The 27,943-nt window shown below is 41.0% G+C and overlaps 2 protein-coding genes across 5 annotated transcripts; one reads left to right on the forward strand and one right to left on the reverse strand.

Annotated features, from left to right (window-relative positions):
* Positions 1 to 1,307: 1,307 nt before the first annotated feature.
* On the reverse strand, positions 1,308 to 4,942 carry anapc11 (APC11 anaphase promoting complex subunit 11 homolog (yeast)). Of its 4 annotated transcripts, none has more exons than XM_086142869.1 (3): positions 4,849 to 4,942; positions 3,629 to 3,738; positions 1,308 to 2,271 (listed from the first exon to the last, which is right to left on the reverse strand). In XM_086142869.1, the coding sequence occupies exons 2-3, from the start codon at positions 3,735 to 3,737 to the stop codon at positions 2,126 to 2,128; spliced, it is 255 nt and encodes an 84-aa protein (XP_085998995.1). In that variant the 5' UTR covers position 3,738; positions 4,849 to 4,942; the 3' UTR covers positions 1,308 to 2,125. The 4 variants fall into 4 exon arrangements, with proteins under 4 accessions (XP_085998995.1, XP_085998996.1, XP_085998994.1 ...); XM_086142870.1 differs by having other exon boundaries at positions 3,629 to 3,741; positions 4,849 to 4,922; XM_086142868.1 differs by lacking the exon at positions 4,849 to 4,942 and adding an exon at positions 3,859 to 4,164 and having other exon boundaries at positions 3,629 to 3,741.
* dtd1 (D-aminoacyl-tRNA deacylase 1) lies at positions 4,482 to 13,172 on the forward strand. Its single transcript, XM_086142865.1, has 5 exons — positions 4,482 to 4,628; positions 5,090 to 5,180; positions 6,867 to 7,102; positions 7,936 to 8,033; positions 12,308 to 13,172. The coding sequence occupies exons 1-5, from the start codon at positions 4,586 to 4,588 to the stop codon at positions 12,461 to 12,463; spliced, it is 624 nt and encodes a 207-aa protein (XP_085998991.1). The 5' UTR covers positions 4,482 to 4,585; the 3' UTR covers positions 12,464 to 13,172.
* The last annotated feature ends 14,771 nt before the right edge of the window (positions 13,173 to 27,943 follow it).

The following is a 27,943-nucleotide window of genomic DNA, read 5'->3' on the forward strand; positions in this document are numbered from 1 at the left end:
GATAAAGAACTTTATCACAATTTTTTAATTTACTTAGACAGCCCTGTATACCATTTGTCATGGGGCGAGAGGTGGGTCCCCAGTCAATCACAGGGCCACATATACACACAAATAATCATTCACTCATTTATTTGGGGCAATTTTCCCAATTTTTTTTCCAGTTAACCTGCATGTTTTTGGAGCATGGAGAACCTGGGGGAAACCCAAGCAGTGAGGTGGAGAGAGAACAGGGGAGAACATGCAAACTCCATACAGAAAGATCCCCTGGTCAGAATTGAACCATGCTGTGAGGTAATTATATTTGTTATATTTTATTTAATATTTATTTAAATAATTTATGTATTATTATTATTATTATTATGTATTATTATCATTCATTTAATTTTATTTAAGATTTGTTATATTTGCATACTTATTCATTTCACCCTTTCTTCTGCGGTGCTTAGGTAGAACCACCAGACGTCTACATTGGGGTGACAAAACTACCTCTGCACAAACGAATGGCCCAACACTGGAGAGCCGCCTCTTCAGGATTGGACTGACGGAGGGAGCGTTAAGCACAACCATTCACCTACATGCAATGCTGTATTGGGACTCAGCCTGATTAGTTTACACAGACCAGGTATATCTTCACCCTTCGATCCACCCAGAAAGATCCATCACCGGAACCAGACCCTGGTAATTACTACGTGAGCCTCAGTCCATGTGATCCAATTAATTTCTCACCATTGTTTCATATCTGAGAATTTTAGGCCACACCTTTTCAAATGGTGAAACCCACATATGTTCCCAGAAGATGTATCCTTGTTCCTAGTTGTACCTCGTTTCTACACAACCCTTTCCATTTGCATAATGAGCACTCGTAACTTAGACCGGCCTCGACCCCGGTGCTTACAGTCCATCTTAACATTTTGAACATCTTCAATGGAAGAAAATCGAGGCCAGTTGCTATGAGGACATTTTGTCAAGAACACAGCAGCGAATGTTGACTGTAAGGTGTCTTCCACATTTTTCAGTCAAAGGAACCCCGTGCTGATGGTTGGAGCAGGGATCCCCAATGTGCTTTTTTTTATAAAACGGTGTTTAATATTAAGCTGGGCCCAGTGCCATGTATAAGCAGAAATTGGTATTGTGTACTCCTTACTAAGATATTTGAATACACAGGTTCATGTATTCATGTTTTTATTTTACACATGTGAAAGGGACTGTGAATAGGGTAGCAGTGCCACTGCCATGCCTTGTAAAGTGTTTCAAATGCCAAACACCAAGTTTGTCAGTTTCATGATAATCACATGGAAGTTATTGAATTTGACATTTTTATTTTAACCCAGAGAAACAAATATAAGCAATTGCTGGTTAGCCCGACTATCATGCATGCAGAGTCATCCTGCATACAATGCCAGGCTAATAAAGAAATGGACAGATGGATTTTTTTAGGGCTGGTTTGGTGCTAAGGTTGAAGCGGTGCCCAGCTTACCTGAGCTCCTTAGTGCACCTTCTGTCCATTTATACATTTGCTGGAATACGTGTTGTGTTGATGTTGATGTTGATGTCAGTTTGAAGACATTTAAATATGTGGGGAACAATGGGGGGTAAAATATTAACAAGGGAGAAAAAACAATTTCAATCAACAAAAAATGTCACAATCTCTCTGCAAAAGGGTCAGAAGTCTAACTGTTGAAGACCTGTGGTGTAAGTGATGCCTTTTGAAAAGATTGCCGGAAACAGATTCAGGGTAATCAGGTCAAGAGGTTTAGTCACATGTACGCTGTGATCATATGATTCCAAAAGCACCACAGGGGCTTCTTGGCCAAATAACGGAGCAGATAAAATACTGATTTGCACCACGGATGGCAGGGGGCCGAAGCAATTAGATTTTTATTGTATTACAAAGTCCGCAGACAATGCATGTGAAACTGCCAAAGAATGCAAAGGACATGGGGCATGTACAAAAAACATATTTACATCTGTGGGCGACACACACACACACACACACACACACACACACACACACACACACACACACACACACACACACACACACACACACACACACACACACACACACACACACACACACACACATCAGTGAGAGGCATAAGTCTCTTAAGGGCCTCCTCCACTCTCACTCTTTGAACTTCCACTCCTGTCGGCACATGGGGCACTGCTGCTGCACCTGCTGCGAGTTCAGCCACTTCAGGATACAGTGCATGTGGAAGCAGTGGGAGCACTGACCCCAGACCAGTGGGCAGTCATCCCCAGGAACTTTACCTACAAAACAAGCATCATACTAAGATGTGAGACTTGAATAAGTTATTTGAGACCCCTCACTCCTTTATCAACAAGATGTGAGACATTCATCAGTAGATGCTTAAAGGACTGAACAGATTTTGCCCTCTAATGTTTGTTAAAAATATCAGCTGTTCCTTCATCCATAAAAAACTGGAGTTTATTACCACATCTAATGAACATTACTTCAATAATATTCACAGATCATGTTAACGTTCTTTGCTTTTTTATTATGATTATTTGCAAAGCAGTTTTGTCCTTTTATCACATCTATTTGAAATAAGTTAACCGTTTAAGTAATGTACTATAAATAAATACTTTGGCTTTCTGCAATGATTTGTACTAAAGTGTTTGAACGTCTACGGAACTGCATGTCTATTCTCAGTGTGAGTTAAGGGGTAGATTAAACTGGCCTGACACAGGGAGAAAACAAAAACCTATGCACCACAGGCTGGATGGTATACTGGAAGGAGATGGGGGAGCCGTTTAAGATCCCTTGTTTAATTCATAAACCGAGGGTTTAGGCTTATTTGTTGCATGAATAATGTTGAAGAGAGGTCTAAAATGACAGCGATAGGCGACCACGCTAGGAGGCGCATGAGATCTGTGTCCCTGCTACGAAATGTAGATGCTGTAGTTGCTAGGTGACAGGAGAGGAGAGAACCATGGCTTTTCAACAGTACTTGGCTCAGAAAAAACACCAAGAATTACAACAGCTGTCGTATAGCCAGCTAACGGTTGTATTGTGATTTAATAATCAGAAAAAAACATGGCAGACAAAACTTAAGATTTAAAAGAATAAAATCTAAAATAAACAGATTCTATGCAGTCATTACACCTTAACCCCATCCACTGAAGAGTACAAATTGACTGGCAAAAAACCTAAAACTTTCAAAATCCTCTTTTTAAATGATGTTTGAAGTGGTATGCAATCAAATACTATTTTAAATAGAACAAGATTGACGTGTTCCAATAAAAGTTTCAGACAGTACACAGGCATTTTTAGCGTTAATATGACCCAAAAGAATGAATGGATTTTATAGTTTTGTGTTCTCTAATCTTATTTATTATTATTTTTATATCACTACGATGAAAAGTGCTTTATAGATAATGTAATCAAGAACAGTCCTGTTCCATTTCAGTGTCTTGGCTCACAAGGTGATGTTTACACACCCAGTAGAACAGAACCTTTGTAAAACTACAAATAAAAACGGGTCTATGTACCTTCAGATAAGCCAAAACGGCTCAAGTGAAAAGTCGTGTCTAGAATTTCGATGTGAGATGTAAAGTAGGAAGAAAACAGGAGAGTGAGCGTAAGTTTGGTGAGTTGGTGACTCACAGTCAGGGCAGCAGCCATTAAAAGGCATCCTGCAGATCCCGCAGTTTTCATCGTTGGCCACCCACAGCCAGGACGCCACTCCGCTCCAGTGCCGGATCTTCACCTTCATCCTGCTTGCATGACATGGAAAAAAACACCTGAACACAACCTCGAAAACAAACAATCGATGCTAATGTTAGCATTAGCATCGGGCTTATTGCTACCACCGAAGCAAGCTCCGCGGGCATCACCTAGCGAACAACCGCTTCTTTCAGATCTCCAACTCAAGCTCCGTTCCAGCGTCGATTTGTCCAATAAAATCACCAAATTCATTGACAAAGTTTCATGCCGGTCGACATTAGAAAGCTCACGTTTTCTTCTGCCACCGCTGATTGATTTGGGCGCTTCGGAATCTAGATATTGTGTAGCTACCGCCACCTAGCGGCGTGGAGCGGAGGAGGAAAACAACACGAGTACAGTCTTAATTATAATTAAATTGGATGAGATATTTTAACAAGTATAAAATATCCGTTGTTTTTTAACTAACAATTATCTGGAAAAATAGCACAATCATATTGCAGCTCCCTAATTCTGATGGCAGGATGGTCTTGCAAAAATCTAAAATTCGATTTCAATCTCAAAACCAATGAGATCAAAACGAATAGATTGGTTGATGAATATTGGGAATGCTCAATGGAAAAAAATGTCAAAGATGTCAGAAAAGCCATTTGAGAAAGTAAAACAAGACCAAATTTGTGATGGGTAGCTGCCGTAACAAGCTGCACGCAGAGGTAAATATACAGTTTTACGGGCGTCCTAAACTCCCAAGTTTGAAAGTGACTCCAATGGAGACGAGGATGTGCGTGATTTCCAAGATGCCACTAGAGGGCGATAACGCTCCGTTAGTTGCCAGCTCGGCTGCACACTGAAGTACAAGCTAAGCAAGTTGAGGACGAGCGCTGTTTCCTGCACAGAACAATGAGAGCCATCATTCAGAGGGTAACGAGGGCGTCTGTGACAGGTGAGCAGGGAGATGGAGGAGACACACACATCTGAGTCGCTTTCCATTGCGTCACTTTGTCCAACGAAGTGTGTCGCTAGCGCGTAAGCTAACCCCACAAGTGTTAGCACTAGCATTAGCAAAACAGAGGGGAACGTTGAAAAGATTGGATTAAACAGTTAGACGTCATGTCACCGCAAGAACAGCAAAAAAGCTTCTTAGGAGGCCGCGGTGTCGGCACCTGAACTGTAGTTGTTAAAAAAAAACCCTGAGAGGGAAGAATCCCCGAGTCTTCCGTTCTTGGGAGGGAGGCAGGAGAATGACAGCCTCTGCGATATACCGTGACGTCAACCCGCCTGTCACCTGTTTGTCATCTTCCCTCACACACACACACACACACACACACACACATACACACACACACACACACACACATATGCACATGCATATGCATACACACACACTTTCCTCTTGTCCTGCAGTGGGTGACGAGCAAGTCAGTTCCATAGGCCGTGGACTGTGTGTGCTGCTGGGGATATCCACGGAGGACACACCGAGGGATGCTGAATTCATGTAAGTGCTTGTAGGCGGGAGCTGCTGCCTCCAGATGCGCTGATCTGACTTGAGTGACAGAAAGTTGACACTCACTTTCTCTCAGACTAAGATCTGGACTTTGGGAAGATTTAGTAATAATTTCCAAATAATGAAGTTCGTTTTTGTTTTTCTTCGAGCAGAGACAAAGTCAGTTAACACAGCCCTGATATCATATTCTGCAAAGAAGTTTTACCATTTTAATCATTCATCATCATCATCATCATCATTTAATCATCAAACCAGATATTTGCAAAGTCTGACTCAACAGACCTCCCATCCAATAAAACAATGAATGATGTGAGCCCACCTTGCTCGTCACCAACATAACAATGTTCAAGACTGAAGTTTCATTTTCTTATTTCATGTGCTTGAATATGAGTCTTCAGTCCTCTGTGTCAGAGTTTGTGTTGAGACAACTTCAATGCAACAATCTTTACTGCTTTTTGTATACAATTAAGCATGTCATTACATTGTTTTTTTGGTATTTGTTTTCCATTCAAATGTTTTTTTTGATTGCATGTTGTACTTTTTTCAGTGTAGCCTCAAATACTGCACGTAATCCAATTTAATTGTCTGTACTTCTTAATTTTATAAAACCTGTATCCTATAACTACATATAATCCCGTGTGATTGTGAAAAGACATGATCATTTTAAATGGTATTTGTTGAAGTAGCTCCAAGAAAGAAGGATGATTTATCTGTGGCTAATTGCTATCCGCTCTGCTCCTGCTCATTTTTTTTTTCTTCTTACTTTTAGGTTTAGTTTTCTTATCATGTCAGGACGCATACACTACCACTGCATTATTACATTTCATTATCAGTAATGATAACTTCATTGCTGACATACTGCATGTAAGTTAATTCAGACCATCTGCTGCAAAGTGTTTAACATTTGATCAAAGTTCAGTGAGTTCTATGCTAATAGAAATGATAATGATCATGTTACATCATATTGCACCATAATTATAGTGGGAACACCTTTTTGAAAATCATAAACCATAATAAGTCCTGTATTAACGAGAATAACATTTGAAGCTATCACCAGTATATCATATATCCCCCCCACATATGCACACACACACACACACACACACACACACACACACACACACCAAATCTAATTTAGTAACAACAGTGGCATTTAGAACGACAGAATTTCCTCAGTCACAGTTCTTCATATAAACCTTGAGGACAGACTGACGAGGTTCATCCATCCAGATGTTTCACAAATTGAAACCAGGTTTTGCAAATATCTGCAAAGCCAAATATTGAAATTATGCTCTCTTCCACCATTCAATCAGTGCTGTTATGTGAATATTAAGAGTTTGTCTTTCAGGATAAGCAACTTACACTGTTTCATTTCCTCATCCGTTCAGACTTTATCAAAGCATATTCATTGGCAGTACTCTGCTGTCTGAGACCTGATTTGATATCAGATTAAGGCTTAGTAAAACATCTGAAATGACTGGTTCTTTACTCATCATTCGTGTTTAGATCTGCAGTGTTGGCCCTCACGTTCACATAGTCCACAATGCCAAGCCACTCCCAGACCCAAATCTTAATTCTGCATGTACTTCTTGCCAGGAGGAGTACCTTTTAATGCAAAATGAAAATATGTCTTGATATTATGCTCACATCTGATCACAACCCTCCCTGCATGCACAGTGTGCGCAAGATCCTGAACCTGCGGCTCTTTGAAGATGAGGTAGGACGGGCGTGGAGCAAAAGCGTGATGGACAAGGAGCTGGAGGTGCTGTGTGTGAGCCAGTTCACCCTGCAGTCCATACTGAAGGGCAACAAGCCAGACTTCCACTCGGCGCTGCCCGCGGAGCTGGCCCAGCCCTTCTATGACAGCATCCTGGAGAGCATGAGGAGCGCCTATAAGGCAGAGTTTGTGAAAGGTTGGTGAACTCATGACAGCCTTGCTCTGTCTTATGTCCGATTCTTTTAGTTGTTTATCGTCCTGACAACCCATAAGCCCTGCTTGATATCCTGCAAAATGTTACAGTCTTTTAATACGTCAAATTACAAAAACTCCTCCTTGTTTCTAGCTACGTACATAGTAAAGGGTCTGTGCCCCCCTCCCCCCCGATTTTCATCAGCCTCCATTCTAATCCCAATTTGAGTGAGGGTTGGAAGGTGCCGTTTGTCAGAACTGTGACGCCGCTCCAGTGACGCTAGCAGTGAATTAGGGCAGCCCACCGGGGAGCGGCGCGCGGAGAACACCTTGTCCCTGCAAGGGAGGCGCAAGGCTTCCTAATTAGTCCCCTCTTCCTCCAGAGAGGGGAAGTGATGATGCAGCGCAGTGGCGTACCGCTTCATTGTGCAGATGGTGTCATTAATCTCAAAGACCCAGTGGAAGAAATGAGAACATTTAAGTTGGAACTTCCTGTTCTCTCGCACCCCCTTCATCCTTTGTCCCCAATGTCTCAGTCTCAGTCCACATGATGCTCAGCGCTTAAAATATATTGAGCGATGACCCAGAGGGGTCAACATTTGCACTGAAGCCATTATTATGTATTTATACAGTGCATCTCTTTCACAAAAAGCCAGTATTATTACTGGGATTTTATTAGAGCATGTTATTTATGGAGCCGTGTGCTTGAATGACAACGAGATGGGATCTACTTTTTGTAGTGGGAGGCAGTATCGTCATCCTCGGCGGCTGAGATGGAATGAAGGTGTGTTTTCAGTCATTACATTGTGCTAAAATGTGGTTTTCTTGTGGTTCCAGATGGCAAGTTTGGAGCCTACATGCAGGTCCACATCCAAAATGACGGCCCTGTCACCATTGAAGTGACATCACCCGCTGGTCCTGCAGATCCTAGACAGGTACTATGAATCATGGCGTACTCACTGGAGCATGAGGGTCTTTATTTATTCATTTTCTGCTTCTTAGCGTCATGAAAAGCAGCAGCTTATCTCTGACTGATAATAAACACCCATCCATCCATCTTCTACAGCTTATCCTGCACTCAGGGTTGCGGGGAATGCTGTAGCCTATCCCAGCTATCATGGGGCGCGAGGCGGGGTACACCCCGGACTAGTCGCCAGTCAATCGCAGGGCCACATACAAAGACAGACAACATTCACTCACTCACTCATTCGGGGCAATTTTCCCAATTTTTTTCCAATTAACCCGCTGCATGTTTTTGGAATGTGGGAGGAAACCAGACAACCCGGAGGAAACCCACGCAGACACGGGGAGAACATGATAATGAACTTTTTTTTTTTTTTATTTTTAATAATTTTTTTATTCATAATTTGGAACCACTAGATGGAGATGTTTTCTCTCCTGCTGATCGCGAACACCTTTGCTTCTCATGTCAGGTACATTGCAGCAGCGGGGGGGACAATCACACACTTCATTTACTGAAATACTGTGTCCGCATAAGTTATATTACTCGTGCATCTCCACTTAATGTATCTTCCCTCGCTACTCGTCCAATCAAAATATTCCGTTCTTTACTTTCATACCCCGTCACACCTTTCCGAACTGCATCGAGAATCATTTGTGTGAGATACAACAACAATTAAGAAGGTTGACTCCTTTTGATGGAGGAAAACAAGTTTTCGTATTTCACAGTTTAAGGAGGCAGTCCAGAAGTTGGAAATGATCCGGCAGTGTTAGTAAGTTGACAATATCTTTCCATATTAGTATTAGTTCTAAAAGTGTTTGACAAACAAGGGGAAAAAAACCAAATGCCTTATCCCTAAAACAAAAGAATCCCACCTAAGATCCTGACTTTTTCTTGATATTTATGACCTAAGATCCTGACTTTTCCTCGATATTTATGCAAATTGATTATATATTCAAAGTCCTTATTTCTGTATTTGCCCTTGACGATGACGATAAGCGTTTGGTCCATCTTAGATTAAATGTGTCATACAGATAAATACACACTAATGAAATTTCATGCATGTTTTCAGCCACGAAGAAATAAATTACCTTTTCAATATATGATAATGGAATCTTAATTTGTTTTCATTAGAATTACTTTTTTCAGTCTCGAAATTTATCTTAACTATCCTTACCTGGAAAATGTGTTTATTTGGTTAAAGCTGTATTGTTCGTGGAATATAATACATCCAAATTAAAACTTAACTCATGTCAAAGCCCCTATCCCCTTGGCCTGATTTATATTTCAGTTTTGAAACATAGAACTTGTAGGGTGTCAAATGCGGACAAAAAATATGATCGGACGGACAAGAGACAATAATCGCTGTGTGTTTGCTCCACAAGTCATACAATGCAAATTTCGGTGTGGGTAAACAAATGATTTCCCCAGCCTCTCGCAGCCTCTTCACTCTTTAAGTTCATACATTCATCCAGCATCCTTATACTTTGGCTCAAGGCTGGCTTTGGCTGCTCTCCCCTCGCCGGGTTTGGCTTGCTGGCCCGAAGGGAGGGATATTAAGCAGTTCTCAGAATTTTAATCTTGTCTGTTTGGGATGTTTTGCTGTGGGGGCTGAGGAAGCGCAGCCAAGGCTGAACATGAGGGATAAAGGCCAGCCAATAGGCTAAGCTTGGCACAGGGTGAAGTGAAGCAACGGCCAACATACACTGTTCCTTTCTTTCCATGAATTAGGGATTTTGTCAGCGGTGGGGTCAAGCGGGCAGCAAACAATGGCGTTATCCAGAGCAATGAAAATCATCCTTTTCGGATGTACTTTTTTGGATGCTGAGCAGCGGGGTCAATAGCAGAGGGGCTCTGGGCATTTTTTCTCTGTTTGTTCACCTGACTGTCCGTTTTGATTTGGGCACTGGGCTGGCGCCCAGCATGCGCAGATATTATGTCATGTTTGAGCATGTAAGGTCATATTTCTATCTGGTCACGGTTTGCCACTTTGTGTTTGAGCTTGACTTGTGGCAAAGCCCCCGTGTGTGTTTTTCGCGGCATTAGGTTTTCAATTTTGAAGCCTTTGTGCTGCCGATATTTCTCATCAGCGGAGCCGGCAGGGCCTTTCAATAATGTAATGTCTTATGCAATGCTTTGGATTTTTAACATGACATTAAGTTCATAAATATTTCCCTGCATTCCATAAAAGTTTCAGCATCCGTGTTTACAGGCCCCTTTCAGATGCCGGGGTGCATTATAGCTTTACTACTGCTGTGTTTTATGAGTCGTGAACACCGAAGTGGTGGTGGTGGGGCAACTTCGACTGTTGTTGTGACGGTCGGTGGCACGGTGACGGAAGTGAACGCAGTCACAACAGTACACCCATTGAAGTGATCTGATGACCAACCAGAATAGCTCCAGTTGGAGCAGAACATAAGAGTCCACAGTTTCACAAAGATAACTCCAAGGGCTTTAACGGGGCTTTCAAAACAATTCTATTTGACGTGTGCATCACAGAGGCATTGGCTGTGCATTGCTCACATGCGAGTGCCAGATGTCCCGCGTTTGCAACAAATGCTCCTATCGCAATCTAAAAAAAATCCTAGGCAAACAAAACCCCACCAACTCTCATGGTTGACGGTTCCAGTTACAGTTAATCTTTAAAAACTGTTTGCACTTATTGTCAGTGACGAGAATCTTTGTGAGAATATGGCAAAGATCGCGGTCTGCAAGTCACGGTGCAACACCCACGCAGCCTCGGAGCTACCTGGAAGCCCAGATTTAAAAGTTTCCTGATGCCCAAAGGGGAATAGTTTCTTTTGCAATATATTTTACCAGTTGCCTTGAGATAAGGACATTCAGTGAAGATGTAAATGCTGCTCACTTATTAAAGTTAACATGCGTAAAGTAGAAAATTTGCCATAAGTAATGTGCTGAGGATATTTTTTCCGGCATTCATTCAGTGTTAGATTAAAAAAAAGTCTCCCAAACTTTACACCATTACAGTTTGATAAGCTGAAGCAGTGGTGGAGAAAGTGAGCAGGGCTCACCCCATATCAACTATCACCATGTTTCAGTATCTTAGTCGCGGTCCGGACAGCGTTAACCATCAGCACTGAAGTGTCCTCAGTATTATGCCAGACAAAAATATACATATATGTCTATGTATATGTATATGTTGCCATGAGTTTCAGCTTTTATTTTGAAATGTCTGTTAAGATATCATGTATATGTTTGAAAATGTGGAAAAAGGGTCCATTTATTTAGCATTTCTTTTGGATTTTTTTTGTAATAAATTGGTGAAACAAGCTTCATCGGTGTCATTCGGTATGAATTTGACTGCGGATGTTAAACCTCAATCCCATTGAAGGCTGCCAAAATGAATAAAATATAAATCCAATTGCGGTGGACAGATACTGTATCAGTATATACTGCCTCGTTGCCCTTATAATTAACATGCTATGTTATGATTAGATAAAATAAATAAGATTAAAAGTACATGTTATGCGAAAACTTGACTATATATTATAACCCTTTCTGAGATGGCTTGAACACAGGGCTAGCAGAGCGCTGCAGTGTGTTTAGCGACAAGCTAACCAAGCGTAACACTACGCAGGATGCAGGCAGTGGCAGCAGGCAATATTTTAATGAATTCAGATTTTCTCAGTGACGCAAGTGGATTTAATGCGCCTTTAACCCCTGTCTCCAGCTATTTATTTCTTTATTTGCTGATTATGTGTTGCAACAAAGTTACATTATAAACATATGAATCATAATACAGCATTTTTAGAGCGTGTCTGGAGGACAGAAAAAAAAGAACCAAGATCTTTTGAGCTTTAATTTATTCCATCTCATGCTTTTGACAGTTTGAAAAACCATTTCTTTTTCTCATTCCGCAAATGAAACTCCAAGGGAAATGATCAAATATAAAACATTTTAGGTTTTAAACTTTTAACATGTGCAACCCTTTCCAAATGAACAACACAATTTCTAGGTTCACCTCGCCTATTGTCATATTTCTATCTCCTTTACTTTGGTGCGGCCATGCTGAATTATATGTATCACATAAATTATGTATACACACGTATGTATATGTATGTATATACACACACACACACACACACAGATATATATATAAAGAGAGGGAGTGTATTTTGAGTCGTTATTTACTTAGAAGCGATTATGCATAGTAGGGATATATGAAAGAAACAGGAAACAACACATTTCCTGATGAGCCAAGTGTTTGTGTCTTCTTTGTTTTCCCAGCTGTCAAAGTTGGAGAAGCAGCAGCAGAGGAAAGAGAAGACGCGCTCCAAGGGCCCCGCTGAGTCGGGAAGGGAGAAGGTCGCCCCACGCTCTCGACAAGACGCCAACGCTAGCAGTGGGGCAGAGGGCGATGTGTCTTCAGACAGAGAGCCGTAGAGCAGCCGGGTGAGGGCGACTCAGAGACAAACACGGCAAAAACACACACGGACACATGTGGTGCACTAGGTGTCTGCAGATGTGTGCAAGTGTTTTTTTTTTCTTTTTTTTTCACTCCAGAGCCGGGGGTTGTCCTGATGGGTCTGATGTGATAGGATAATTAACTGTGTCATAAAAGACTCTCAATTAGATTTTCTTGAGTTTTTTTTCTTCGAGGGGCCTTTCAAAGGACATCATGTTTGCTCAGCCCTTTTTCAGAAAGTGCATGAAAATGCATTGCTGACAAGTAGAAATGCTGGTGCCTGAGTCACTCCTCTATTGAAAACAACAGTAGCTGTTTTAATAGGACTATGTTACATCACTTCAGCATTCACATCTTGAAGATGAAATGCATCATTGTGTTTACCAGCTGGTTTCCGCCGCATCCGTCACCATACCAAGCACATTGCAGAGGATTACTGCCGAGGGCAGCTGCTGGAAACTTTGTTGTTGTTGGTGTTGTTGTTGAGACTAGTTAGGATGAATGCAAACAGTGACGCAGTGGACATAAGCCAAAACAATAAGCTGATGTTATGCACTGAGAGCTAAAAGGAACCGCTGTGTAGTCATGTTACACGTGGTCCTTTTTTCATTGTTAGCAAAACAAACTAAAAAATAAAAAACAGAAATGACAATAAAAAATTCTTCATTGTTGAGTTGGTTCTTTTTCATACAGATCAGATCTTTATCTTTAAAGTTTCTTTTATGGGCCTGTGACACATTGTAGTCATGTCAAGAAAACACACTGCATCCGTGTGTGTGTGTGTGTGTGTGTGTGTGTGTGTGTGTGTGTGTGTGTGTGTGTGTGTGTGTGTGTGTGTGTGTGTGTGTGTGTGTGTGTGTACATACACACGGGATGTTTAATATATACATGTATTAAGCATTCCAAAAATCACTGGTCAATATGAAAAGAAAAACAGTAAACCATTTTATATTTTTCACTGGAATTTCATTTTCTGAATATAACATGGAAATTGTTTGCATACCGAAGGGGGGAATATGACAGGGGGTACTGCAGATGGAAGATTTACTTTAAGTATGTTGATGGAGAAGCAAAGAGAAGGTCGAACGGAGCTGCATTGTGCCTTTGTGGATCTAGAAAAAGCAATCAATATAGTGCCGAATGAGGAACTGTGGTTTTGTTTGAGGAAATCTGGGGTAGAAGAGAAGTATGTTAGACGGACTAGGACTATGGACATTGTCCTCACAGGACTATGTGATTGACAGGCTGACAGAGGGTATACTGGAATATCCATGGATCATGATAGTTGCAAATGACATTGTGATCTATAGAGCAGAGAGCAGGTGGAGGAAAATCTGGAGAGGTAGACATATGATCTGAAAAGGAGAGGAATGAAGGTTAGCTGCAACAATGCAGATTACATGTGTGTGGATGAGAGGGACCCAAGTGGAACTGTGAGCCAACAGGGAGTATAAATAAAGGTGGAGGATCTAAAGTACATAGGATCAACTGTCCAGAATAATGGAGAGTGCGGAAAAGTGTGTACAAGACGGTGGTGAGAACAGTGATGCAGTTTGGTTTAGAGACAAAGGCATTAAGGAAAGGAAAGGTAGGAGGTAGCAGAAACAAAGATGTTGAAATTCTATTTGGGAGTGAGGTGGATGGATAGGATCAGGAATGAGTCCATCAGAGGGGCAGCACATTTTAGATGTTTTTGAGATAAAGTCAGATTGAAATAGTTTGGACATGTACAGAGGAGGGTAGTGAAGGTATTAGTACAAGGCTGTTGAGGTTGGAATTGCCAGAATGGCTGGAAAACCAAAAAGGGGCTATATGGATGGAGGAAAGACGAATAGAAGACAGATGTTGTGAGAGAAAGGGTTGTAGAGATGATTTGCTGTGGTGACCCCTGAAGAGAGCAACCCAAAGGACAAGAAGACATAAAGAGGGCTGAAGAGTTTGGGGTGATTTTCAGTCATTCTGCATTAAAAGTCTCCACCTAGATACACTCAAGTAAAGCACTGCTATAATCTTGATTTTGGTTTTGAATGACAGTCGACCTTTTTGAAAAATGCAAAACCTCAGACTACTGGAAGTATCTTTTCTTTATTCTTAAACTGCAGTTGAGATTAACTTCATGTACTTGCATACATAATTTAATTTACTTGCATACAATACACAAATATACTGATTACCTTTATTATCACTAACTTGCCATGTTGTTTAAAGGGGTTTAAAGTGGTTTACCAAGACGTTATTGTTCTATTTGATCAATATTTGTACCAGCTACATAAAAACAATAATTTTTATAAAATTATGAAGAAAACTTTTCGTTCGTAGGTTGCCATTGCTGTTTACGTCACAGTGCTCGTCGTATAATGACGTCACAAGGTTGAGCCGTTGCTTGATCCCACTCATTTTATCATACAATGCAAAAAACATTTCATCTGTGCAAGCCTTCCCATTTGAACCCGAGAGAGACGTTAGTGAGGATGGGTAATTCTGAATTCAGAAATCCAAATTAGCTTCAAAATGAAGACAAAATTAGACGTGGATAGGCAAGAGTCAGCAAAAGCCACCGGTGCGAGTGCGGCAACTGCATTGCAATGCTAACAGAGAGAGTCTGTTGTAAGTAGCTTCACATTTTGTCATCGGCTGTTCACTGTAGACTTACAGAGCTCTGTGATGACCGACCGGGTGACTTGTCGTCAGCCTACTCCGTGATCGTGCCGGTGCCCGGTCTTTTGTCATCGGATGATACTTCTACAGTCGTGGGTTGTTGACATTCTTGCCGGAAAACATCCAGCATCTCCTGCCTGTGGCGCTTCTTCAAGCGTTATTCAGTTGTTTCCCAAGGAACTTTTGAATGCCTCTATAAGAAAACTGTAGGCACAGCGTTTGGCATCTAGTGTCTTCTTTAAAACTAGTAGCACTTGTGAGCTCTTTCTGCAGCTTAGCTCGGCTAAATGCGTCAAATGCATCCAGAGAGAATACAGCCATGGGTCCTTGAGAAGTGGTGTGCATCCAAAAGCAATGTAGCACCCCCTTTTTCTCTTCTTGTCCCTTGGAAAGTTGTGTGGACTAGCATCAGCTGCTGTGTTTCCTTTGGACTGGAAACTGCACCCAAAAGCAGCACAATTTGCCATTATTACAGTATATACTGCACCGTACTGTGCAAAGTTAACGCCATGCAACCTTGATACTTCATCAACCCAGCATGCATTGCGCTATTAAACAATGGCAGGGCCCCTGGGTTAAAATATATGTTGCAAATTGCAATTTTTAAAGAAATAATTCTTTGGGCTTTTTAACAACAGATTCTAATATGAGACAAACAGTTAAGCATAGCTGTGCTTTTTAGTTCTCCCAGATGGGGTTCCCTTTAATTAAAATAAATAAATATATATATCAACATGTATAGTTTAAAAAAATACATACACACACACATATACGAAGCAATGAGTGTCTGTTCAGACTTTTTTCTCAGTCACACTGCAAAGCTTTGGGTTGAAAGAGGGGAAGTTCATCAATCTCATCTACAAGCTCTCAGTGTGAGTACACGATGCAGTGTGTGAAAGAATTAACCTTCTCAGTTCAGCTTCTCGTCACTTTTAACTTATAAAGTATACAGTGGAACACTTTAATACTTTATGTAATTGATTCTTTTTCGTTAAGGAGGGCTATTATTTAAGGCCTTGGCTGGAAAGTAGGGAGAGTGAGTGCATTTCTCTCAAAATCTCCAACTATTATTTATTCATCCAGCCCCTTAAGTTCTCAGTACCACAGCTTGAGTCAAAAAATGTTAACAGCCCTCCTCACGAATGCTTATAACTGCGAAAAAACATAAGCATAACAACTGTTAGCTCATCCATCAACAACAAGGAGGGACATTTTATTCATTTAAATGATACACAATGCCTGTCTACCACCCACAAGATAATAATGCAGAGGTTTCAAAGTGAACTCAGGGTGTACAACTCACAGAGATATTTAAATTTTGGGGCCAAAAAGAAAGAAAAGAAAAAGACATTCCAACAAATGAGTGATGCAGTATTAAGTGATGATTTTAACTAAGAAACGAATTGAGGATTCTGACTGTAAAAGCTCCTGCTGTTTCATAACCTTCTACTGAAGATTAAAAATGAGCCAGATGAATGAGCATATGAAAATGCGCATCTGGATCCGAGGCAGAGGCTAAGCTCAGTCTTGGTCGTCTCGTGGATGATATACTGAATATATGGTGTGTTTATGATGTTCGGGGATGCGTTGGGTTGGAAGCCCTGCTATTCAAATTCACCTCAGCGTCCCAGTTTTCCACCCTGCTTTCTGGGTGCCAGCTCCCTTTTGTTGCCATTGACCTCCCTGTTGAAACTCAGCAACACTCATGAGAGAGGGGCCCATTGATTTCTCTTTCCCTGCTTCATATTATGCGCTTGAGAGGCTGGGGGTCGCTCTTATTTGCCCCACAGCCTTTTTTTTTTTTTTTTACAAAAGCTAAAACAGACGTGTTGTGGGAGAAGGGAGACATGGGGTAGGCACTGAGTCACCTCCCTCCGTGTCCCCTGTTCACCCCCTTGCTGAGGTTGCCACAGAACAGCCCCTTTCCTAGCAGGAAAATTCTGGGCCCTGTACATTGGCGCTCTCCGTAATTCCCCTCCCTCTCTACATCCCTTTTTCTAACACATCTTTTTAATTAAAAAAAAAAAACAAAACAACATACAGCCAAAAACCATATAGATTGATCAGGTGTGACTCTATGTGCTTTCATCTGTAGTCTGAATTCTAATAACTTTCTATTTCTCTATCCTTACCGTGGTGCTGCCAGCATTTGCACCACCATATAATACTTTGGTATTTGCAATACCAAAGTATTATTTGATCCTAGGATCAATACAGTACATCTTATCTTATCTCATCTTATCATAAAATTGGCATTCCTTTTCAATAAGTGCATGCTCGCCGTGAATATGAGAAACTTTGTTTTTTTTTGATGGAGACTGATGAAGAAAGTAATCAAATCTTACCACAGTGGTCACACCTCAATGAGATGTTTTTCAAAAGGAGAGAAACATGTCTAGCTGATGGGATCTCGGTCATAATTCTCCTGGCATTAAATGCCATTAAACTTGCGGTATTTCGAGGGTGCAGCAGGTTTCCAATATTGAGCTGTTGAGTTCTGCCTATTTAATCTTGAAATTGCCCATCCCAAAAATGCCAATTCAGCTTAGCATACAATGGCTTTGCTTCAAAATGAAACTTTTTTTTCTTGTCATCATTGATCGAAATAATGTAATATGACATTGGATGTTTTATTTCAGTGATATGTTGAGGTCTGCCCTGCTGATATTAACTAAGCTGTTCTTAAAATTTGCACCTGCAGCCAAAAACAAATGTATCACAATTTTTTGGTAAGGCTGAGGCATGCAAACTTGCTTCCCTCCTTGGTCAGTCATTGCTGCCTATCTGCCTATCGACAATTTTCACGGTGGAGGGCGGAACTTTTGGAAGGGGGGGACGGGCCCTTCGAAACCTCCTCTTTGAAAGATAAAATTCAGTCCCCAAACCTTCATTTATTTAGCCCATTTTATTTAGTTATGAAACTAATTACTTACAACTGTCTTTTTAGTCCAAAGCTTTTAAGGTCCTTTCCCAACACTGCTTCCCCAGGTACCCACTCTAACCCCCCCTCCGCCCCGGCCGATGCTCATGTTCTCCCCGCGTGAACTCACTGGCATGCACGCACACAAACGGATCCGTCGCTAAACCGCAGACCACACTTCATCGGCGGCTGAGCTTCCAGCTCCTTCTGTTCACACGCACATGGAAGCATTTGTATACGCAGACACTGGGCCCGGCATCAAAAATTCACCAGTGAGGTGTGTTGTTATTTTTAACTGCTCCTTTGTGCAGTTCCTGTCACATGTGGGACCTTGGAAGCCTGTCGTCCTCTTCCAGACTTTTCTACAGCATGGGGCCCGGCTCTGTAATCTTCAAGAACACGTTGGGTAAATCGAGCGTCTCCAGACACGGGGTTTTAAGCATCCCCTTACATAAGGTTCTTTTTGTCTGTTAGCGAGCAAAAGTGAGTGGCGGTTTTGAACAAAGGGGCAAAGAGAAAGAAGTAAAACCAGGGAAAAAAAAAATTGCATTACAAGTCGGTTATCTGTTTTTCATCTCAGGATGTGTGAACGGGCAGAATACTGACTGGTGGAAAAGCCAACCCTGTGGAGGAGAGGAGGAGCACTTTGGATGTAAGAGAGATGTCAGACAAGGGGTTGCTTTCCTGGCTCTGTCACTGCATATTTTAAAAGCAAGAGTTTGCGTTGCTCGTGTTTGCTTTTCATGACTTAAACATGAACAGCGTGTGCTTTCCTCCAATGAGTAATTAGCGTACCCCCCCTTCTTCTTCTTTCTCCCTTCTCGATTTGATCTGATGCAAACAGCCCACAAGAGGGTCTCTCCTCCTCATCTGGCCACCACAAATCCTGACCCCTCATGGACATTGTTCTAATTGCTTGACCTGTCAGCACCAGCGCATGATTTGAGATGTTCGCGAAGAAGATGTAACTTCTATTTTTAATTTATACCGCTGCTTTCATGGTGGTGCACCTGCTTTATATTTAATAAAGCCTTCAGGCACACACACCATGTAAGATTCCTTGTATAGTCATATCTACCAGCAGAATTGCGGTTTTTATTTTGCGCTTTCAACTGAATATTCAAGTGTGATATGGTTTGGATCAAGTCTCCAGAGAGGCGCCTGTCAGTCCCTTTTGAGTTACGAATGGTTCACTTTGCTGCCGCACCGCTCCAAAATGGCTTCTTATTTCTAAAACATCCTCGGCTTTTAATACAGGCAGGAACAAGGGAAATAAACAAAGAAACGGCTGTTGATATATTATGTCATTTGCCTCCTTGACTTAATATTTGAATCCACATCTCAGAAAATTAATTAGCGGTACACCGGAATCACTGTTGGCGACGAAAATAGCCGTAACAACGGGATAAACATCCTGCTCATTGCCTCTGAATGATGCTTCCAAGAGTGGACGGCTCCAGCGCAAGTTGATTGCGTGTTTTATAACTCGGACAGTATTGAAGGATTTCCTGTTCATGTGTCGTTACACTGCTAAAGAATTGTAAATACAATTGTGTCCAATTGTACTGCAAAAGTTATTACTACACATTGCCTGAGTAATGCATTCAACCAGAAGGGAATATTCATCCCTCTCTGCAATCATTCATCCATTCATTATTTATGCCAGTTACCCTGCACACAGGGTCGTGAGGGTGTTGGAGCCAATTTCAGCTCACACAGGGTGAGAAGCAGGGTTTATACAAGACTGCTCACCAGTCGATAACAGGGCAACAAATAAAACACTTGCAGGCAATCGCTCGCTCTCGTTCACACTCAGGGACAATTTCGAGTCTTGCAAAGACGTGCGAAACCCCTCGCAGAATATCCCAAATCGGCCACTGGATTAAGACAAGAACCTTCTTGCCGCATAATAAATAATAAGGACACTAGTCTTTCATACAAGGTGGTGTTTCCTTGCTGGCAACCAATCTCACTGTCTTTTATCCCATTCAGTTGGATATTTTTGAACGCTTCACCCTGTCGAGGAAATCAATGTAGCTCATTTCATAAGGGATGGGTTCCATATGAAGACCGGCTACAATTACAGAAATGACTGAAAAGTGGTTAGAATATGAACAAAATGAATTGAGGTATTCTTGCTGTGAAGGAATCTGTGTTTGCTGGATTTCTGACATTATTTGTACCGTTTGTCCGCTAACATCCCCAGAGCGCCATCTCAGCTGCAATGCCACACATTCCATTGCTCTGATTTGCCAAGTCATTGTTCTTTCTGTCTCTGATTGGCTCTAGTGTTGCATGTGTCTTTTACTCTGATTGGCTGTGTGTCTCCCCATTCGTATCCACAGCAGCGTTTGATCTACATCCTTTGTTTTTGCCCATCTGCAAACAACCAGAGCAGTTCACTCCGGGGATTTGGTCTAGCGATGCTCGGCTAGGTATTTCCGGAAAAAGAATTGAAATGTCACTTTCCCTCACAGTGGAAAAATGTGTGACGGTGTGGAAATCGCGATCAGTAACACACGGGCAATCCCACACGTGGACAACGCAGCGGCGTGTCGTTTATTAGTTCATTACAACAACCGACTGAAACCCTCTCACGCTGCCCAGCTGCCCGGCTTCCTTAAAAGAACTGTCCTTGAAACCATCTACTGCCAACTCAGCCCGCCCTGTGCAGAACGCACCCCGAAACCCATTTCTGTATAACCCATAGCCAAGCTGTGTGCGTAAGTAAACTGCAAAAACATCAGTGATAAGACATGGTGAATTATAGCTATAATGTCCTTCACAATGGGTAATAATAATAATACATATGGTCTCAAGAAGGAAAATAATTGTGCTTATTGGCATTGCAAGAGAGGGGAAATCTAATCATACATTTGTGTTCAAGACACATTTTTAATACCAGCTGTGACCAGACATTATCAGCGTTGCTCAATCCTGATTGGATCACTCAGAAAGCATTTTTTGCTCCGAGCATTTTCGAATCCCCCTGCAACCAAGCAGCTAAAAATAACCACTACTTGATCAATACTTCTAAATGGACACTCATATTCCGATTAAGGCGAAGACCCATCGACTGCAGGTGATTCAGACACTTAAGTTACTCGAATGTGTTATTTGTCGTTCCATATGGCAGACAGTTGTGCACAATATGGGACAACTTATCAAGGAACCTCACTTGGTCGGGAAAGATGTTGTTGATTTGGAAAAATTTCACAACAGCTTTGGCAAGTGAAAATGCAAATCTTAAAATGACAGCAACAGCATCTAAAAGAGAGTCACAATTCTCTCTTGCTTTGTGAATATTATTCCCTTTTGTGTGCATCTGTGGTTTAGCCAGTAGCTCTCCTGCCATATATCTCTCTAGGGATGAGATTATTTGTCCTCTAGTGTGAAAGTATGTGGAATAATTCACTAATCAAGGGAAGAGAGGTCCCTGCTGGATGTCCCTGCTTGGCCATTTCGTTTTTTTTGCAGGCGCAACTTGTTCAGGATGTTCAAGGGACTGGTATTTTTAAACATCCAGTTGGTATGAGTGTATAAAACATTATCTAAAGAGACACCTCTCACTCTGTAATTAACAATTTCCCAACATGAGGGTCAAGTCCTCAGTCCCTGCAGAAACTGAAAGGTGCAATTTTCTTTGTGACCAATCGCTATCCGGCAGAAGTTCTAGAGTAGGAGAGCACGGTCAGTCCAGCATTAGTCCTTTTAAGGGAAGAGAGAATAAGCGTACATTAATTGTATAAACTGTGCTTTACAGACAGTAAACTAACAAGCTAACCACTTGGTTTTACATGATTTGTTTCCTGTTAAAGTTTCTGTCTCGATATTTCCTTTTTGATTTTTAATCTGAAGTAAATTTGAGATTATTTAGATCAGCGGTCCCCAACCCCAGTCAATCATTTGGTCCACAAAGAAAGTCTTTCTTGGTACAAGTTATAGTTTTTTCATTACATTAGATCTTCCAGATCTTATTTTGAAAAACGACAGTTTCTGCCTTCGCCTTACTGTCGAACTTAACTCTGTCACATCATTTCACACAACAGCTACCACAAGCCAGCCCTCGAAAAAAATCAGCCAGGAAAAAAAAACCCAATTGATATTATAGTGCAAAATTATTGTAATTGCCAAATATAAAGTGTAATTGTTGTATTAAGATTAAATACTGTGAAGTGACAAACGTTTTTATTATTTCTCACTGGTCACATTTACATGCACAAAACTGGTCCCTGGTATAAAAAAGGTTGGGAACCAAGGTTGATCTTGCAGATTAACAACAGCATTTGGTTTTGAAATGGGGGGAAGTTTTAAAAATGATTCTTAATTTTTTGCTATGTTAATGAAGAAATAGTAACTGGTTGTAAATGTAATGGCCTTGTAGAGCTTTCTAAAAAGACATAAGCATACTTTTTGCCTTAACATATTCTGCAGAGATAAGTATAAAAAATTAGATAGATTTCCTGTCGGCTGAGCTCACAGCTCACGGCTGTGGCTCATTGCAGGCAGTTACTGCGGACTGAAAGGCTCTAGCACGAGTCACATCGGTTGCCGTGTTATCTTCTCTTTCTACCCCCCCATGCCGGTGACCGGCTGGCAGCAATTCTCCTGCTGGACCTGCCGAATCACAACATCCTCCCGCCTGTCTCCCCGGGCCCAAACCCCCACTCGTCACATTTCCAAACAAATGGGGTGGCCCGATTTATTTATTTAAAAGGCATTATAATTCTTTCATGAAGCAAAATCTTGGGTCACAAGTTTGTTTCATATGTACTGCTGCTTTTGAATCTCATCATTCAAGAAAAAAAAAAAAAAAAATTGCATGATGGCCTTTTACAAACCTAATACTGATTAAACCTTGTTTTTTTTGATTAAATGTAGGGGGTGCAGGATGAAGCAGTAAATCATACATATGTTGTGGTATGCAACCTCAGTATTACTTTGAGGGGTGTAATTGTCCTTCAATTAAATCTCAGCCACATTCCCCGATGAAGCTCTCAACTCTTGGATCATTTAGATTCCTTGAGACCCGTAGAATTAAAAATTCAATTACACACACTCGGAGAGGGCAAAGCAAGGTCAGTAGACTTTTTTAATCCCTTTTTCTTTTATATCAAAAGTAATTTCTTTTGTAGACAGAAGACAATTTATAGTCTGATTATAATCCTGTTGAATTAAATCTTTTCGTGTTTGGAAATACGCATTGTCGAGGATATTGGAAGTTAAATTAAGAGTGCAACCGTGGTGAGGAATTTGTTGGCAGGGCTATCAGTCAATTATTTCTGGTGCAGCAGCAGTGGGGTTGGGGAGTATGAAACGGAAAGAAGACTTTAACTGCAAAGGTTAATCAGTTAATTCCTAACATTAATAATTTGGGAAATGCATTTTTAAAATGAGCAAAATAGTCTTAACAATGATCCTAACAAAACAAACATCATTGTAAAAAAATACATATTCCCAATTTATTTCAGACTATTATGTATGTAGGGATACCAAAACCTAGTCCTACACAACAGATCTATAATTTACAAAGTCATAACATCAAAAACAAAATATTTGGATTAGATACTTTCTTTTCAGTTTTCAGTAACAGAGTGCACACAAATCTGAGGTGACACAGGTTGATACATGCGCTACATTTCATGTATATCATTGTACCTGACTGTAACGCTGATTATGTACTGGCGAATGCTATCAGTGCTATTTGAATGGAAGTCATTTTCAGACATTGTATTTCCATGTTTTTGTAAATCAATGAGACTGTCATTTCATGGATGGTGGCCACATATCCCTACTGACGGGCCCACATCTCACTTAAACCAACTGCAGTCGAATTTCATACATCCGTCGGTCAGTTTTTAGATTATAATTAGATTATTCCATGAAGCTGCATGAACTGAATGTTATATTTGTTGCACATATCTGTCAATTTTTATGTTTAAGCGCAGAGGCGGTTTGAGTAGCTGGGGGACAAAGACGACCTAAGTGTCCAGAGGAGTTCAGGTTTGGATAGTTTTGTGTTTGGCACGGTGAATCACTGACGTTCGTCACGCTCAACCTTCGCTTTCTTGAAATCACACTGTTATTATGAGTATGGACTCATGTAAGTTAGAAGTAGGGAATGTAGAAAACATGTCAAAACTTCTTTTTTACCAGTCTTCTAGAACTGTTTTTTCTTAAGAATCTCCTCATGTTATACAATATTATTAAAAATAAACAGAAAGGTAGAAATGAGATCAAGTGCCATTTATATTATAGATTATCTGGATCGATGGGCCATATAATGTAATTTGGTTTGAGGAAATTAATGCGTCTGGGGGTGGATGTGTAATGCAATAAATTGTGTTTGCAACATACTTTCCTGAGTAATATTGGGCAATGTTACAGATTTATACCTAAATCTTACAAAAAATAAACTTTTCATATATTCAAGCCACTAATGGAGATTCTCTGAATGTCAGCTACTTAAAATGCCACACTAATACAGAGGGACATATTTGAGACGAAAAAGTTGATTTCAAAACATATAGAAAGTTGGGGAAGCCTTATTGAAAGTAAAGCCTTGGTAAGAATTTTGCATTTGACAGAAACTGTTCATTGTAAAAGTCAAACATTATCTTGGTGCATTTTAGGTTTTTATTTTAGCATATGTGTATCCATTAATGTTTTGTGATTTATTCATCTCATCTATATACTGAATATGCATGACAACCTGCCTTTCTTGTGTTTTTAGATTTGTGTCATCCTGATTTATTAAAAATGTTAATTTTTTTGCGACAAATACAAGTAACAAATAGACCGTGTTGCACACATCAGTAATGCTGGGCAATTTTATCAAATGTATTGTAGGATCAAATGTTTTCCATGGGTTGCTATTAAAATAAAATACAATTGTATAAAATACAAATCACCCCCCCCACCCCAAATGTAAAGCCACAGCTACAGAGCTGTTTTCTAGATCTGCAATGAGTAAAATTGTATATTAACTGCATTCTTTCAAAGCATTATCAGATTAATGAAGCGTATTTCTTTTTGTAAATACAATATTTTGAGCCAATTCATATGCTTAATGAGCGCCAAATAGCCTTGGGTCAGAACACACAATACATTAGTTTGTTTTATGGCCCCTATTATTGACTATCCTGCTCCAGGATCACATTGAATTGAAAAGAAGATGCCTTTTCTTGCCTGATTTCGTATTGTTTCCAAAGTGAGACTTCAATGGGCAACCGGGGACGGAGACGTGAGCAGCCCTGCACTGTTTGACCCAGTAGCTTTTTGTTCTGTCTTAATCGCTGCTCAGGGACATGGCACCGGCCCAGAAGCATAACTCAGCACTAAGTCGAGGGTTTGAACAGCATCAGGCTTGTGAAATATAATAACCGTGCCGTATTGGTTCCACAAGGGACACCTCATCACTGGTCTGATCGCACGTGTAGGGTTTATCTTGAATGGTTATTGTATTAAGAGGAGAAGATGCAGTCTATGTATGTGTTGTTGTATAAGGCAGTGTCTGAGGAGTATTTACCTAGTCGGGTCACCAAATTTTGTACCACCGCTTTTTTATGTTCTGTTTAGGCCAGTCAGAGAATAGCAGCTAAAATCTGATTTCTGCAAACACATGAAGACGAAAAGACCACGTATACTTGAACCCTGGTTCAAATTTACCCTTTGGGAGCGACAGTCATGACATTAGAGAAAGCAGGGTGTGAGATCGCTCAGAAGAAGGCACGGGATACAAATGGAGAGAATTACAAGATTTGTAAATAACCGGTAGCTTGTCTGCAGTGTTTGGGCAATTCGGGGGACAGTTGGCCTTATAAATCGTGTTATTTGGAATGTCGGACCCAAAAGTACCTCGAACTTTGCCCTGGATATCGAAAATGCGACAGACTAGGTCAGCTAGCTTAAAGCATACCTTGTGATAACCAGTTTTGAACATGCCACAGAAATGCCACAGTAACTACACTGACGTTAGGACCGGTTCTCTGGTCTATAAGGGCTCGTGCATCACTGTCGAGTAATTCCTTGCCAAAGTGAATTTTCATGCAAATCGGGTCTTCAATTTTGACCCGTTATGTGATGCTGTGGAACCACAAATTTGTCTCTTTTTGATGGTCTCTAAAAAACTGAAACATATAAACAGTTTCATCACCCTCTGTTACTTGAGTTTAATGCATAACTGCATAATGCAAAAGCTCATTAACCTCATTTAACAAAGAGTGATGTATCATCAGCGTAAAATTATGATTATTAAGGAAAAACCAAACAGGGATTTACAAAGATAATTGTTACTTTATTTATTTTGCTAAAAATGTTCTTATAAGTCACTTGACAAAGATAGTTACTGTAAAAAGAGCCTAAAAAGGATGTAAATGTAACAACGGCCTAATTATTGTTAATGTACAACTTTGTGGACGCCATTTTTCCTTGAGTTTAATGTATCTCTGTAGAACTTAAAATCGGGTGCATAGCTTTGACCGCAGAATTAATGAACGGTTGTTGTTTCAACTGGACTAAGGCATCTAAATGCTTTGGCGTGTCGGATCATTTTCCTCTAGGTAATCATTGTTTTTTCTATTCCTAGTTAGCTCAGTACACTGTGCTGGAGGGCTAGCCCTGTCAGCACTTTGTTGCACTGTCTGTGACCTCATAAAAATATTATCAAAGTGATGCAAAAGCGAATGTCCTTTTTCTTATTTGTTCTTTCGACATCACCGTCAGGAAATGTTAGTTTTACACCTGTTTAACCCTTTTACTTCAACAGTCTCTCCCTACCTGGCGATATAAAACACAATCGACCCTCCTCCCGTGTTTTCTCTTTCCGGAACGACGCTCGGCAGAGCTTTCTACGAGTTGTGGCGCAGAGCAGCGGGAGAGCGGGGAGCCTGTACTCGGGGGCTCTTGGATAAGGAAGACATGACCCAAATATGTCCGGTATCTACGACTAGTGTTAGCGCTACGCCAAACGTGCAGGCGTCCTCCACAACATCAGGCTTAACAGCAACAGAGGAGCAGCCCGTATTGATGCTCGACATTTAGCATCTAAAGGCTGCATGTCATAATATATCGAGGCACGGTGCTGAAAGCGGTCACCTGTGTTTCTAAGCAGCCCCTCTGTGCGGACCGGGGATATCAGGAGTGAGCGAGATGTCGGTTGGATATGGTGCAGTGGGGTAAATTCCAGACATTCTCCTACATCTGCAGCCATAGTTCCTGGTTTGTCTTTCCTGCAACTTATCTTCCATCTTGCGTGTGTGAGAGGGTCCTTTGCCAAGCCCACTGGCTATGGAAAAACAATTTAACTGGATTTAATTTGTTGCCACCCTCCTCCCTGCCTCGTCCCTCCTTCCCCTCACATTTTTTTCTTTTGTGTGCCTTCTTTTGCCTTCTTTTGTTGTGAATTCATCTTGTTTTTAGTAACTCCGTGACCAGTCTGAGCTTTCTCTGCAAGCGAGACGTGCAAGATATCACGGCGGCATTGAGGCCTCTGGTCATGTCTGGATTGCAAACTTACTTGGATTCCTTGTCTCTAACTCTGTGTCAAAGCTCCATGCTCCAAGGGGTTAAAAAAGCACAGAGAAACCAGTTGCCTAGAGCCTTGACCACTTTTTCCATTCTTGCTGGAAAGTTTCCAGTGCTATTTATATGAAACCTCAGGCCTGACGATCAAGAAACCCACTTGGCCAGGATCAAGTATTATCCATCATGCTAAAAGTACCGTTTCACTCAAATCAGTGCTTTAAAAATGTGAAAAGGCAGAAACACAGTGGAATCTGCGGTCCATCTCTTTTCTGAAGGCAACATGCATAACAAGGCAGAGACCTAAACAAGTGAAATCAATCCATATGATGTAACTGCTATTGTGCAGCCAAAGAAA

The sequence above is a fragment of the Fistularia commersonii genome, chromosome 35, assembly GCF_037954325.1.
Source record: "Fistularia commersonii isolate RoL2024-O1a breed Wild chromosome 35, RoL_Fcom_v1.0, whole genome shotgun sequence".
Taxonomy (NCBI): Eukaryota; Metazoa; Chordata; class Actinopteri; order Syngnathiformes; family Fistulariidae; genus Fistularia; species Fistularia commersonii.

Bases quoted from the DNA above. Each gene is read 5' to 3' on its own strand.
- dtd1 (XM_086142865.1), top strand. From the start codon at position 4,586: ATGAGAGCCATCATTCAGAGGGTAACGAGGGCGTCTGTGACAG. The intron at 5,181-6,866 runs GTAAGTGCTTGT...CTGCATGCACAG, and splicing joins CCGAGGGATGCTGAATTCAT to TGTGCGCAAGATCCTGAACC. The intron at 7,103-7,935 runs GTTGGTGAACTC...TTGTGGTTCCAG, and splicing joins TAAGGCAGAGTTTGTGAAAG to ATGGCAAGTTTGGAGCCTAC.
- anapc11 (XM_086142869.1), bottom strand. From the start codon at position 3,737: ATGAAGGTGAAGATCCGGCACTGGAGCGGAGTGGCGTCCTGGCTGTGG. The intron at 2,272-3,628 runs GTGAGTCACCAA...CTTGTTTTGTAG, and splicing joins TAATGGCTGCTGCCCTGACT to GTAAAGTTCCTGGGGATGAC.